The sequence below is a fragment of the Rhagoletis zephyria genome, unplaced genomic scaffold (assembly GCF_001687245.7).
Source record: "Rhagoletis zephyria isolate East Lansing unplaced genomic scaffold, Rhagoletis_zephyria_1.1 Rzeph_scaffold_00023, whole genome shotgun sequence".
NCBI lineage: Eukaryota > Metazoa > Arthropoda > Insecta > Diptera > Tephritidae > Rhagoletis > Rhagoletis zephyria.
This window is the reverse complement of record NW_016157107.1, coordinates 603,238-618,801: the sequence shown is the minus strand read 5'-3', so window position 1 is coordinate 618,801 and position 15,564 is coordinate 603,238. Positions and strand designations below refer to the sequence as shown.

The window sequence follows — 15,564 nt, the reverse complement described above, 5'->3', positions numbered from 1 at the left end:
TATATGTTACAAAGACCAAGGCAGCTGAAGAGCGGAGAGGCATCTATGGCACTGGTGGTGGTCCTGCAACACCTTCAACCCCTTTGACAGGTGTAGAGGAGAGGATGTTGGCAATGTTAAATGACAAAGAGATGGAGGGTATTGCGAATACTTGCGATTCAGATACTGTGCTGGCGGATGTTCATCGTAAGTTCCTAAAATTCCTAAATTGTTGAAATTCTGATGTTGTATACTTCCAGTTGCTGAAAACAATACCAGTACTTCACCCGCATTGGAAACACCGCTACCCGGTCCTGCCACACTAAGGAAGAAGATGAGCGCACCACTGTGGACACCTCGAAGACTGTGTGACAAAAACCCGAAGACCTCGTCCTGGGAGAATCTGGCTTCTATCAAAAGCAAATGGACAGAGTCTAAATTCCAGGCAGACGTTGCTTTGGCAAAGAAGGAAGAGGAGAGAGTGGAGCTACAAATGAAGCTCATGCGCGAAAGGCACGAGTTGGAGGTTCTCCAACATAAGGAACGTCAGGCCATAGAAATGGAAATACTTAGCGTTCGATTAGAAAAAGAAAAATTGGAATTAAAAAAGTTATATAACGTGTAAATATTTTTATACTCGCAGGTTCTACAATTCACTTCCGAGTAAATTTCAACCAATGCCAATTTGAATTCAAAGCGGATTTTATTGAAATTCACCCGGCCGTGAATTATAGAACCTCCTGATAAATTCATATTTGTATATCGCCTGCTGCAAATGGACGAACAACGCCAGATTTTATAATGTATTTCAAAAACGCCCTATCAGCTGAGAATATGTTGAGATAGTGCGTGTTTGAAGCGGCAGTTGAGATAGAGCGTTTTTGAAACAAATTATAAAATAGGGCCTTCTTCGGCCATTTGCTAAGATAGGCCGATCTTCCAATCAGCAGACAATATACAACTGAGTGCATGTTTTTTTTTAAATATTTACAATGATTTTGAAGTTTATAAAGAAGTTGGAAAATTTAAAAAAATCAAATTTCGAACTCCTTAGGCTGGTGTCCGGTTTCACCAATAAATTTAAAAACTTATCAGACTGAACAAATTTGTAATTTTAAATTTTAACAGGCTGATAAATTTAAAATTTATTGGTGCAACCGGGCATGAGTTTATATAAAATTTTTGGGTATGTAGTTGGATCTCATGAAATTTTAGTAAAATAAGTGCAAGTTTTAAGGGGCTAGAAAATCACGTTGATTTCTAATAATTTTCTTCTGACGGCTTTTGCGGTTTTTCCATATAAACAAGAATTTGTTGTGTAGAAAATGTGTTTGCACACAAAATTTGCTCCAGTTTTTATAAATTGCACTTTTTATATGAAAAAAAAACAGCAAAAGCCGTCAGAAGAAAATTATTAGAAATCAACGAGATTTTCTAGCCCCTTAAAACTTGCACTTATTTTACTAAAATTTCATGAGATCCAACTACATACCCATAAATTTTATTAAGCCCAGTCTAAAAAGCTCGAAATTTTAATGAAATTTTTTTTTAATTTCTCCAACTTCTCTATAAACTTTGAAATCATTGTATATATTTAAAAAAAAACACCATGCACCCGGTTTTGATCGCCAGTGTAGTAGTAATATGCGAAGTTTTTTGTTTTTGTTTTGTTTGAATGGAATATTTTGTTTTTTTTATTTACGTTATACTTTATTTATTAATACATATGTAATATTACAGTCTAAGATATGTACATATATGATTTTTGTTAGATAATTAGCTGTATTTTTATAAAAAAATAATAAACATTAAACAAACAAAAGAATAATTGCCAAAACTGTTCAAAATATCGTGTCCCTATTATTTTCCACATGACAATATATATATAGGTTAGCATCTATAATTTTCTAATGGGATGTAAGTTGTATATCAAACTATATATTGTTACCTTAATTCCCAAAGGCCCTAACCAACACTTTTTTCGAAACCGCGTTTTTCACAGATTTTTGTAGGAGGTATTGAAAGACGCGTTCAGTGAAAAACTGTGGTCAGCGTTACTGGAGTTGGACTTACGATGGCTATTTTTTTATGAAGAAATTACCTCGACGTTGAAGTCGACAACCATAATAGGGCCGATTATAAAAACTATCAAAAACTTACACTTTAAAATTTTTACTGAACGCGTCTTGTAATACATCCTATAAAAATCTGTGAAAAACGCGGTTTCGAAAAAAGTGTTGGTTAGGGCCTTTGGGAATTAAGGTGACGATATGTGGATATTCACCAAATTGACCAAGTGGCCTGGCACTCTGGCAAAAGAGCAGAATAGCTCAAGCAACGACTGTGACAAAAGTTGTTGTTTGAGCTAATCTGCTCTTTTGCCAGAGTGCCAGACCACTTGGTCAATTTAGTGAATACCCCTTATAATTTAATTTTTTTGGAGTCGTTTACCATAGTTTCTTGCCCTCCAATTTTTTATTTACATGCATATCGATGGCTGAGTGGAAGATCGACCTATTTCGGCAGCCAGTTCGAAAACGCCCTATCTCAGAATTTTATTTAAAAACACCCTCACCCCTATTGCGAGTGTCGACTAGTAGTAGATAAACGACTATTTTTCGATTATCGCTTTTCCATGGTATTGTGAATGTCGATTTATCGTTCAATATGCGACTGTGAATAGTTTTTAGTCGCTCATCCTTCTACATCTGTTTGTTTGTATTGTAAAAGGATGTGCGACTATAAACTATTCCCACTCACTTATTCAACGAGAAAACGACTTTGAAAATACCACGGAGAATCGATAGTCGACTAATAGTCGTTTATCTACTACTAGTCGACACTCGCAATAGGGGTGCCTATCTCAGAATTTGGTTCAAAAACACCCTATTTTAGCTGCCGATTCAAAACTGCTCTATTTCAGCACATTTTCAATGTATTTTCGTTTGAGATAGGGCGTTTTGAACCGAATTCTGGGATAGGGTGTTTTTCAATAAAATTCTGAAATAGGGCGTTCTTCAATAAAATTCTGAAGTAGGGCGTTCTTCTTCAATCAAATACTGAAGCAGGGCGTTCTTGAAAAGTTTTCTGAGATAGGGCGTTTTCCAACTGGCTCCCGAGATAGGTCGATCTTCCACTCAGTCATTCATTCATATATCAGTGGCCATGAGCAATAACCGCCTAAGTCGAAAAACCTGATTTCGAGAAAAAATGTTTTAAACATTTGGATTATAATGTTAACCTTATGGGGAAACCAAAATATGTTCGTCTTTAACCTTTTAAATAGGCTGGCTGGCGAGATGGGGATTTCACATACACATGGAATAGTCGTTGCAGAATACCATAGCATATATAACTCAATTCTTTCTTAAGTCTACTTAGGCGGTTACTGCTTATGACCACAGATATTGTATGTATTATATTCTTCCCGATAAATAATAATAATAAAGTTACATTTGAGCAAAATATGTATCTATTATTGTTTTTCTTGTTTGGTCATTTCGAGAACGTCCTTCATTTGAGCGGTTTGGTGGAACTGTTAAAACATTAGTTACGGCATCATCAATTTCCGGTACAAGTTGTGGTGCAGTTTTATCATTAAAGCGAATGCAAACATTATTCAGTACTGCTGTTGCAACAATAATGTAAGGAACTGTCGTGACCTTCATTCGAATCTCCATGGATAGCACGGGAAATCTGCGCTTCCACACACCGTATGAGCGCTCAATACAATTTCGAGTTCTGATGTGCGACTCATTATACAGATTTTCTGCTCTATTTCTACAATTTAAAAGCGGCGTCAACACGACGTTCGTGTTTTCATAACCACTGTCAGCAACAATGACTGCATTTAGAAATTCCTTCGCCTCCAATCGGTAGCAAATACGTTATGTTTTTATATTTTTTTTTCAGTTCCTTGGATTCGCGTAAAATTTCGTTTGTGGCGTTGAATTCCTGCGTAATCTTTTCCCATGCAACTTCTTTTTCCTTTGAACTGATGTAGTCAGTTTTTTTGCATTCAATTACACTACTGTATTTGCCACAAATTTCAAACAATTTGTTCGTCTCGGACGCATTAAATGTAGATTTTCGCGACATATTTCCAAATTCTTAGTAAAATATTACAACGTATACCGAATCACAACAGAACATAACTATTTGAAATATACACGCTAGACAACCCAGCCAAAACGTAGGAAAAAGACTACTATTTAAAGAAACAGCTGATAGAGTTACCGTGTGCAAAATTATTAAGTCGCTCAGTTGGAGAAACTGAAAAAAGGCTTAGCGCAAAATCGTAGCTAACTTAAGTTATAAATAAGTTTAAGCCTAAGTCTTATTGGAGAAACCAGCCCATAGAGTTAGATACTCTTTTTAGCGAATTCTTAGTCTTTCACAGTTTTTGTGTAATTGAAAAAATTATTTAAGCCATGAGGAAATAGAGACGAAGTTCTTAAAAAGTGGTACTTTTTCACAGTTTAAAAAAAAAAATTTTATTTTATTTTTTTTTTAATACCACACTCAAAAGAAGCAACTGAGAGGACCTTAAGAATAAAGTTTGTTTCCTAGCGCAAAAAGAGAAACCGGCTTCTAATTAATATTTTTAAAGTCAACTCCAAATAAAAAGTATGTAATTTTAAAATTAAATGTATAGAATCCTTTGACTATTTAAACAGTGAAGATTTAAACGATCTCATTATTGCTAATCAAAAATGTTATAAATTTAAAAAAAAAATTATTGGCAATATATCGCAACTTCTGTGTACAACGATGTGTACATTCATGTTTAAATGAATATCACTTTTATTTTTTATGTACTATATTTTACTTATACCAGAATATTGTTAAAAACAAGTACTCCAGCGTTTTAAAGCATTATCGGTTACTTACATTCACAATTTTGCTTTGAATAAAAGTGTACTGAAAAGTACTGACTTTTTAGCATGAAAAAGTCTAACAAACTGATTTCGTGCATAAAAAATTTGGCAACCCTATTTAGGGGGTTACAATTACAGAAAAAAATAAACAAAACAATTCATAGCCGGATACGCGAAACTTATTATATCGTTTGCCATCTGAATTCCAAAACAAAACTCGTCTGCCACCCACATAAGTAAGTATCGCAAAAAAAGATGAAATTAATGTAAATGCTTTCTTTTATAATAACAAAGGGAAAAATAAAGTCCCTATTACGGTTTACAACTCAACTCAGTTGAATTGAAATTGAAACAACTCAACTTTAAAACAACTTAACTCTTTTTTGGCATTACGAATTACAACTCACTTCAGTTGAAGTTGTATTGATGTTGCCAACCTAAAAAAGTGACGNGTTTTTTTTTTCAAATAAAAAGTAAAATGGACATAAGCGTTGATTTATTTTACAACGATGAAAATGTTGGTCCCAAAACTGATGTGCTGCGCATACGGAAAAGGCTTCGTGATCACTCGAATCCTTTGGAACTTCCAAGCACCAAGTAAGAAAAATTGTAGCGACAATTGAATGGCATTTTAATAATGTTTTTTTGCAGATTCGTAAGCTACTCTCGTTTAAATAAGGAAGCATTTGTCTTTTTGCTAAACGAGATGGATGAACATTTCCAGAAACGTGTGCGAGGAACGGCTGTACCTCCCATATTGAAATTATGTGCAACTCTCAGGTTCCTTGCTGACGGCAGTTATCAAAAGTGCAGTGGAAATGATTTTAATGTTGGACTGGCGCAACCTACAATATCTGTAGTTATTAAGGAGGTTTTAAATATAATTGAGCAGCATATTTGTGGAAAATGGATTACAACCCAAATGACTGAAGAGGAGCAAAACGCGTCAAAAATTGCATTCTATTCAAAAAGCGGATTCCCCGGAGTAGTGGGTTGTATCGATGGGACTCACGTTCGCATCATTTCACCAAAAAAAGAAATGCAACATCTTTATCTAAACAGGAAAGGCTACTACAGTTTAAACGTCATGATTGTAAGTGAAAATGTAAAAAGCAAATAATACTTTAAAAGAAAATGGTCATGACATCTATTTCGATTTCAAGCTTTGCGATTACAAAATGGCTATCCGGTATGTGGATGCTAGGCACGCGGGCGCAAATCACGATTCCTTTGTTTTTAACGTAAGCGATTTGAAAGAGCATCTGCAGAGAAACATACAGAGTAATTCCTGGATTTTAGGTAAGACTGGTCATTAGTATTTAATACAAAAATAGATTGTTTAAAATATTCCTTAAAGGCGACGCTGGTTACCCTCTACAAACTTTTTTAATGACTCCTTTCCGCATGGCAGAAGCTGGTTCACCACAAGCTCGCTACAATACAATACACTCTAAGGCTCGAAATATTGTAGAACGGACGATTGGAATATTGAAAAGCCGATTTCGTTGTCTTTTATCTGTGCGTGGCTTACATTATTCACCAGCAAAATCTACACAAATTGTGAACGCTTGCTGCGCTTTGCATAATATTTGTCAACACTTTCGCGTGGAACTTTCTGAAGAAATTGCAACCGCTTCAAGTACGGAAATAAGCAATGAAAACCTGAACATTGAAACAGAAGACGAGGATGCCGCCAGAAGAATTCGCAATAATATTTTGTTATCCATTTAATAGAAATAAAAAACTCTAACTCACATTTAATTATTTGTACTTCATTCAGTCTTCTTTTATTTTCAATGGTTAAATAACTTATATTTAATATTCATTAAATATCACTTCATGTGCTCTTAAAATTAGGTTTTTCAAAATAGTTAATTTAAAAAAGTATCACTTCATGTGCTCTTAAAATTAGGTTTTTCAAAATAGTTAATTTAAAAAAAATATCACTTCATGTGGTCTTAAAATTAGGGATTGCAAAACTTATAATTAATAAAAAAAAAATATTACTTCATGTTGTACAATTAAATTAAAAAATATTTCAAATTATTAAATTAAAGCCCTTTCAATGTTTGTCAAATAAACATCAGTTCTCCATTCACGAGCTGTTCTCGTCTTGCAAATAGCCTCTTAATTTAGCTATTTTTAATTGCTCTACCTTAAAAAAATGTTGTTCATGGGCTTCCCTAGCCTGCCTTTCAAACAATTTATATTTTTGTTGCTTTATGTGCAGCAATTTTTTATTAATGTCGTAATTTTTGTACGCCGTCTTTTCAATTCTATCAATTTTTTTTAGTACCTCTTTTTGCGTTTCTGCCTGCATTTTTAGGAGCTCTAGACGCTCAGTTTCTAAATTGCAGCTTCTGCGGCGATTTTGTACACGCGATGCTGACGAAGAGGGCCGATCTTCAATGTTTGCTACCTGGGGCTCATCAACCATGGACGAAGCTGCAACTAAGCCGTCTTCTATTTCTTCGCCATCCATCACCGGTGGTATATTCTCTACCCCGAACGCCCGGCCACTGGGTGCAACTTGTTCCCTTATCTGAATAAGTTCCGCAACACTTTCTTCTAGTGGATTTAAAGAAACCTCTTGCGACGGACCACCACCAGTTGCAAGAATATTGCTGCGATTGTTGGCAAGCTTCCTTTTTAAATTTGCCTTATAGTGTATCCAAACCTACAGGAGAAATAAATTATTGCGCTTTCATTGTATTGGTCTAATTCCATGATTACTACTTACTCGTCCCCACTCGTGCGCAGTTCTTGTTGGTGGTCTTTAACTGTTTAGCTCTATGGCAAATTGCTCCCACAATCCCTTGCTTTTACTTTTGCTGCTTCCAAATTGCGGCTTGCCTCGTCCAGTTTCGGGATGCTTCTCCATCAGCTCAACTAGTTTTTCAAACTTTTGTTTCGTTGTAAGTTTATTTTTTCTACGAATTTGTAAGAAATTCCTGATTAAGATGTTGGATTAAGACAAATTAAAAAAATTTAATTACCCGCTTTCCATTTTCGCTTAAAAATTTGTTCAAAACAACTGCTAGTAATGAGTTGTCGATTTTCGATACTTTTGTCAACCGAACTAGCACAGGGTGGTAATACCACAAAAAAGTTGTAAGACGATATAAATACAACCAAAAATTTTTTGACAGGTTGAGTTGTTATCGATAATACCAAATTGTAAGTTTTCAACTGAAATGGAGTTGAGTTGTAAACCGTAATAGGGGCATAATAGTCTTCCGCGAATAAGATACATCAAAGATCTTCTGCCAAACCTATGAAGTTGCACGTCACAAGGATCGCGCGAGAACTACACCTATTATGCTATATGTAAATATGAGTTATTGGCGGCTGCTATGGTGTAGTGGTTATCAGCATGCGCTCCCACTCCGCAGGGCCTGGGTTCCAGCCCGGTTCAACCCAACATAAAAAAATAAAAAGGGGTTTTTCTGATATCGGTCGCCCTCGGCAGGCAATGGCAAACCGCCGAGTGTATTTCTGACATGAAAAACAATCGCCGTTCGGAGTCGGCGTAAAACTGTAAGTCCCTCCCCTTTGTGTGACAACATCAAGGTGCACGCCACAAATCGAAGAAGAAGCTCAGCCAGTTGTGTATGCGCCAATTTATTATTATTATTGTGAGTTATTGCCCAAACGCTTCAGTATTATTAGAATGATAATTAAAAAATCGGAATTGATTAAATAAAATGTATAATTTGTAAATTTTTAAGTTTATTTTAAGTCACATAGCGACCTACAGCATATTCAAATCACTTTTTCGTAATTTTAGTTGTCGCCAAATTTTCGCTTCTACCCGCATTTGTTGTATTATACATACGGTGACCATATTAGACAACGTAAAATAAAGTACATTTTTTTTCAAAATGATTTGGGAATACGTACATACAACTTGTATGATAAAAGTACCTTGCCCATATTGTAATTTAAATCAAATATTTACCAGTTAATTATATTATCTAATGTATAAGTTCCCTGCTCACGGTGGGCAGGAAGCAAAGATAGGTTGCATAAAAATGTCCACAAAAACTGAAAGCAGGGTTGTATTTGTTGATATTTTTAGGTTAAGAATCTCTTTGAATTGAAATCCTAGCTGCTCCTGTTTTAAAGATATCAACATTTTACATAGTTATGATAGGACCGACTTTTGCGAAAGAGAAAAACATCCTTGTGCATTAAATATTCAACAATGTATGTGTGAGTAAATGTGTGTATATATATTATGTGAAAATATAAGTTTATGTAAGTTTTTAGCCGGTTTCAATCGTTTCCAAGGCGCACCACGTAGAGGCAACTTACTTTGCACCTCTTTGTTCTTTTTTTGGTTTTATTTTTTTATATTTTTTTCATGCTTTATTTTTTTATATTTGTTTTTTGTTTCCTTTTATTTTTTTTGTTGGCTTACCATATAATATAGTCACACATTTTAGTATTTAAATATTTTATTATTTAGTTAAGTTTTTATATATGCTGGAATGAAAATGTCATTACAGTTTTCTTCAGGCGACTCACAAAAGTTGGTTTATCAATCATATTTATTTCGAATCTATCCCAGAATTTAATGAATTCCCTATGAACTGACTTCCCGGCCTGCTCGGACCATAATCCTAAACCATCGTTATTCAAGAATGAAATATATTGCTTTAAATGTTTAAGGATATAATGGATTTTGACAGTTTGAGAAATTCCAGTACTTTTCAAAGCTGTGCGGAGTTCGTTAAAATTTTTATCAAAATTTCTAAGATCCGCTTGTTTTGCGGAAAACCATGTATTCACGATTTTGCTCATGGCGTTGAACGAGAACGAGAACTGAGAGTTTCTTCCATACAAACTATGTTCGACATTTTTTTGTATGTGGAAGACACTGTCAGCAAAAAATAAATAATTGCAAAAAATCAACGAAACTTTCTGGTAACTTCAGACTTGCACTTTACTAATTGGCTCAAAAGCTACATTTTAAACATCATCAGATGAAAGTGTCTCCGAGCCAATAATTTTGTACGGCACGGTACTTATAAGTAATCTAGGTTTCACGAAAAAAAAAATTAATACAGGGTAATATTAAAATATCAGTCATTTGTTTCGTTGCTGTGAGCTTGTTTCAAAACTTCTGGCTTTTGCTATAATTGTAAAACTCTGTGCATGTCATTTTAACGTATTTAGGTACATACTTATATTAATCATCAACTATTGCTTATGCAAAACGTGCTACATTTAAAAAAAAAATCGCATATGAAAGAGCACCAACCCAACTCGTAATAATTTAAGTATACAAATTTTAGTATTTAGTATAGAAATATTCAATTGAAATACGCCAATATTAAAATGAAGCGCTTTGCACTTAACGGATGCTTTTTCATAATTAAGTTAAAAAAAAATTTATTTAAATTCCATGCTGTCTGTAATGGGATTTGAACCCTGACGCTCTGGAAATTAGCAAATTGTGGCAAGCATCTTCGTGCACTCAGCTACAGCCAGACATGTAAATGTGCATTCAAATGTTCAGTATGATTCAACACCACGTGTGCGTGGTATGAAAGTATTGTATTTAAGTACGAACATTTCAAAACGATAATCAAATAAAAAATATTCATGTTTACTATGCGTTATTTCCCCCAGTAAATTCATAAAATTTTTCTTAATATTACAACGCGTTTTTTCTCTCAGCGTAGTCATTTTTAAGCAAAATTTGTGCAATCAAATCGAAAACCGGGACACTTAAATGAAACCCGGGACATTTTAAGGTTGGACCGGGACACCGGGACAAATAGTCTAAAACCGGGACATGTCCGGGAAAACCGGGACGTCTGGCAGCCCTACACACAAAGCGCATACTTTCATGCGATTTTCTTTATGATCGCATTTGTGTTCTGGATGTACAATAGTCATTATTTCCTGACAGAAGAGTACATAAATACCAAAATAAATCTCATACAAGCTTTGAATTTATTTACTTATTATGAGGAGTACCGTTGGCCTAAGTTAGAGCATTTTTATTTCTTGCACAAGCGCAGTGCGACTTGCCTGCGCTACTTGCTTATAGCAACAAACCTTTAATAAAAAATTACTACCGTATTATATAGCATACAATATTGTATACATACATACATATATTGCGATATTGAAAGTGTTTGTAATGAGAAAGTTCACGCTACAGAAAAAGGTAATTGTGGTGTTTTATCTAAGTTGTATACCGGTAGCGCCCAATAAATCTCGATCAATTATTCTTTCGGTAGGAAAAAATGAAAATGTTTCACATTGATTTGATCCGTTTTAGTCAGTTAAAAAAGGGGAACAGATTTGTATGAGATTTCTTTTCGTATAAATATGCTCTAATTATCGAGAAGTACGCCTTCGTCTTTTGCAAATATATCCTATCAGAAGTATATAAAATGTGGATATCTTTAAAACAGGAGCAGCTAGGATTTCAACTTAAGCGGATTCTTAACCTTAAGATATCAACAAATAAAACCCTGCTTTCAGATTTTGTCGACATTTTTATGCAACCTATCTTCGCTTCCTGCCCACCGTGTGCTGTAGCGAAAAATGAAGCCAAATCCTTTTCAAGGACATCGCCAACTTTGCTACCAAAATGCGTTTAGCATAATTCATATTGCACGACGAAGTCAGCACACAGTGGTTCAAAGTTGGAATTCAATGTTCACAATCCGCCGGAGCCTTCATTTTTCAACCAATTTTTACTAAAAACCTTAAAAAAAAATATTTATTTTGGTGAACATTTTTTTATAATATTTCACAATTTTTTTTGCGTATTTTTTTGTTTTGGGAAAACCATACAATTGTTTTCAACAAGTTTTTATTATGTAACATTTATTAACATACATTTTCTTCCAAATTGCTACTTTTTCTGCATTTTGCCCTGAAAAATTTAGTATAATCAAATTAAAATTCAGAAATCAGGCTCAACTGGTCTCTTGCAAATATTGTAAAATAAAAAAAATAAAAGTTAATCAAATTAAGTGAAAAATTAGGTGAATGAATGCCAGTTTTGGAATTGGAATTGGAAACTCAGAGTGCAACACGATCCTGGGCACAACTTTTCCTGCATTTTATAGATTGTACAAAGATTACCAATTAAATAGAAACCCTTATGTGGGGTGCGAAACAAACTGGCGAAAGTTTTCATTATATTTTATAAGGGACATTTTTGTTTTTCATATTCTACGTTTAAAAATTTACCTCTGAAAATGCAGAGCCGAATTAAAGGACAGTTTAAGAAATAAAGGACAAAAAGCGTACTTTATTTTGAAAAAAATATAAAGGACAGGGGGTTAAAATAACGCACTAACGTTTGAAATAAAGGACGGATGGTCACCGTAATTATACACCTTGTATATGCCCATGATTCAATAACTAAAGGTTTGCTTATTAGTGACATTAGAGTTTTGACACTTTTTTAGCTTCCTGACAAAAGCTTTGACACACACACGAACCCACACGCAATGCCTTGCTAAGGGAGCCGATTTTGTCAAGATGGAGCGAGAAAACAGTTTTTTGAGCAAACCTTTTATTATTGAATCATGGTGTATGCCCCAGTATTCTGTAATTGTCGTATTTATGGTTGTTGTAGATAATGTAGTAGCATGCTGTTAGAAATTTTTACAAAAGGTATCTACCTAAACACTAAAAATACAGAACTCTGAGGTATATGCAACAAACCTCGAATAACCCTATTATAAGATTTGTATGTGTACTGCACCATATTTACATATCTATACATACATACATACAGATTATACTGTGCAAAAGTCAATTTTACACACGAAAAAATCAACATATTCACAAAACTGGGGGACAAATATAGTAAAACTGCGTTTTTAGTTTTTCTCTCTGATGTCAGGATTTTTTTTAAAGAATTTTGAAATTTGATGTTGATAGTTACAAAATACATAAATGAAGATACTGGAATCATTCTTATGGAACCATGTACGCGCTCTAAAAGAACAAACTGACAGTATGATGTGCGGTTCAAATACTTCAATTGTTTTGTATACAAGGTGGTGGTCAGCCTTTCACCTAGGGGGCAGGAGGTTATATAGAGGGAGTTTTTTATTGTTTTGTGTATATAAATAGAAATTTTTGGGTTTAATGAAGTATAAGTTTTCTGGTATCCTTTACAACGATACCAGTTTTTAAAAATCGGTTTGTAATTTTTTTGTTTAAAATATTAAAAAAAAGTATTTTTTGCTTTTAAGTGTTTTTCTCAATTTTTTATATCCGAAGTATAAAAATATGTATACCAGAAGAAAGGGGGTTTAATCGATCTACAACGATACCAAATTTTTAAAAGCCGGATAGTAATTTTTTTGTAAAATTTTTTTTTTCTATACAAAAATGTTTTATTTTTTAATTGTTTTTACTAAAATTTTTATATACGAAGTGTACAAATACGCATATCAAAAGAAAGAAAGTTTGATTGCGTTTACAACGATATAAATTTTTTAAAAATCGGCTAGTACTTTTTTTGTTTAAAATATTTTTTTTATAACAAAATGTTTTTTTTGCTTTTAAATGTTTTTCCTCAAATTTTTACATACACATGAAGTATACACATTTGCATATCAGAAGAAAGCGGGTTACGTTTACAACGATACCAAGCTATTAAAAATCAGTTCAAAATATTTTGAAATATAATGTTTTGAAATTTTCGAAGACCTTTTACCCCTTACAGCACCTGTAATACAAGTTTGCACAAAAAAAGTTATATACCGTTTAGATGAGAGCAAAAGGTGGTCTACGTTAAAGTTTTTAGTTTTTTAGTTATTTACATATAATAATAAAAAATAACTTTTTACCAAAGGTGCTATTTCGAACTTCGAAAGTCAATATCTCGATTTCGGATGCTAACCTCGAAAAACGGGGAAGTTACTTTTTTACCTATGACTCAATTTCTTAAAAAAAATTGGTTTGGTCCAATACCCAGCCGAGTGCTGTACAGTGTAATGATTCCAATATCTTCATCAAAATCTTATAAAGCGAAGTGTAAAATTTTTGTATCTATCTGTGTTTACATGTTAGTCCTCCCTGTTTCTTTCAAAAATAAATATTTGAAATTTCAAGGATATTCAGGGATAAAGTTTTAAAAGGACATTTTCAACACTTATTCGTCCTTGGAGCTAAATTTGTTAAAGCATACAAATTGTGAAAAATTCTGATCTTTGGGACCCTAAAGGAGAGTCCCTCAAAAGTACAACAAAATCGAAAATGGGCGGCGACGATTTTTTTTGTTTCCAGACGATTTCATATGGAATGACTAAAACAGTTAGGTTCTTTTATCTTGTACCTTGGTATTTTATTAACAACATTAACAAAAATAATTGGTCAAACTTAACAAATCAGTCGTCCTATATATCAAATTAGTAAACTCGCAAATAAATCAACAACTGTTTCTAAACCTAAATACGAATGATGGAAGATGGCAAGTAAGCATTGCGGGGAGCGTGCACTTCGGGAGCCCGAACTGGAGCTTGGGAAGCAAAGTTGTGCACAGGGGCGACACCTCCATCGTGCGCTTGGGAATTTCCACCCAATTGATCGTATTGTGATTGGATAGCTTGCTGAGCGTTGGCGGCATCTTCAGGAGTGCGGTATTTGACGAAGTGCACCTCGGGCCTGTGGCTGCTCTGACTTTGGATCGCATTGAGTTTGTTAGCCAAATCTGAAATGTCGCTCTGTTTTTGCAAAACATAGATAGCGGTTTGGTCCTCGCCAGCGTGCTTGGCCAATTGCAGGGCAGCATTTTCAAGACCTTGGTTTTCAGGTCCTTTAATGAAAACCACACGCAGATTCTTCTTTAAAGAGTGGGCAACCTGTTGGGCTCCATCTGCATCATCAAATTCCTGTTCGGGAGCAGTATATGTGAAGTATTCTTTGTTGAATTCGGCAGGTGCTGAGTACGATGGTCCCACGTTTCCAGAACCACCTGGAGCACCAATTCCGCCTAAGTCCCCTGAACCTCCATGACCACCTTCCAAGCCACCAAGACCACTAAGGCCACCTAGGCTTCCACTGCTGCCTAAACCACTAGGACCTCCACTTCCACTACTGCCTAGTCCACTATCACCGCCGAGACTTCCGAGTCCTCCAAGACTTCCAATGCCGTCAGAACTGCCGGGTGTGAAGGAGAGTCCAGAGTCAGAATGCCCAACTGGTCGGTAGTTATAACCTAGTTTATCGGCATAGGAAACAGCAGCCAAACACAATACCTGCAAACAAAAAAATTAAGACAATAAATCAGGCACAAATCCTCGCGATGAAATTTTATTTAAAATTAACACTTTAACTGCTTACAAAGAACGCACGCATCTTGCTAAGGTTTTAGAAGTAGTTTTGCTTTAGAATATAATTGATTTCTGAATCTGTTAAATTTAAGCGCTTGTATTATATAGTGGGCCGCTATCATTTCGTGCTTCTTTGAAGCATCAATTGAGTACCTTAACGCCACTTCTGCTATCAATGAGCGCAAACACCTATACATATTGAATAGAGAAAAACCTTGTAGATGAGTGGAAACAAAAAGGCAGAAATACTCGTATCATTAAAACATATTAGCCAATTTAAAGAATGCGTATATGTATTTCGTAATTTTTAATAGGGTCATCGCATCTGCACGTTTTATACCTGTTGTGTTTTCTTTAAATTATGAAATCATGTATGCAAATGCCAAGCTGAT

General features: G+C 34.6%; 4 protein-coding genes across 4 annotated transcripts in view; 2 read left to right on the top strand and 2 right to left on the bottom strand.

Annotated features, from left to right (window-relative positions):
* The window catches only part of LOC108362563 (uncharacterized), a 1,085-nt gene extending 471 nt beyond the window's left edge, over positions 1-614 (top strand). Inside the window, exons 2-3 of the mRNA XM_017615596.1 lie at positions 15-186; positions 240-614. Coding sequence (XP_017471085.1) covers positions 15-186; positions 240-604 — 537 coding nt within the window. The 3' untranslated portion in view covers positions 605-614. The remainder of the gene's footprint in view (positions 1-14; positions 187-239) is intronic.
* Positions 615-5,534: 4,920 nt separating this feature from the next.
* Positions 5,535-6,617, top strand: LOC108362638 (putative nuclease HARBI1). The gene is made up of 3 exons (XM_017615699.1): positions 5,535-5,949; positions 6,020-6,155; positions 6,214-6,617. The coding sequence occupies exons 1-3, from the start codon at positions 5,563-5,565 to the stop codon at positions 6,585-6,587; spliced, it is 897 nt and encodes a 298-aa protein (XP_017471188.1). The 5' UTR covers positions 5,535-5,562; the 3' UTR covers positions 6,588-6,617.
* A 334-nt stretch (positions 6,618-6,951) lies between these two features.
* LOC108362552 (uncharacterized) lies at positions 6,952-7,623 on the bottom strand. The gene is made up of 2 exons (XM_017615590.1): positions 7,597-7,623; positions 6,952-7,533 (listed from the first exon to the last, which is right to left on the bottom strand). Exon 2 carries the CDS (start codon positions 7,336-7,338, stop codon positions 6,952-6,954), a length of 387 nt encoding a protein of 128 aa, XP_017471079.1. The 5' UTR covers positions 7,339-7,533; positions 7,597-7,623.
* A 6,664-nt stretch (positions 7,624-14,287) lies between these two features.
* Positions 14,288-15,197, bottom strand: LOC108362629 (embryogenic cell protein 40-like). The gene is made up of 2 exons (XM_017615690.1): positions 15,183-15,197; positions 14,288-15,097 (listed from the first exon to the last, which is right to left on the bottom strand). The coding sequence occupies exons 1-2, from the start codon at positions 15,195-15,197 to the stop codon at positions 14,288-14,290; spliced, it is 825 nt and encodes a 274-aa protein (XP_017471179.1).
* Positions 15,198-15,564: the final 367 nt, after the last annotated feature.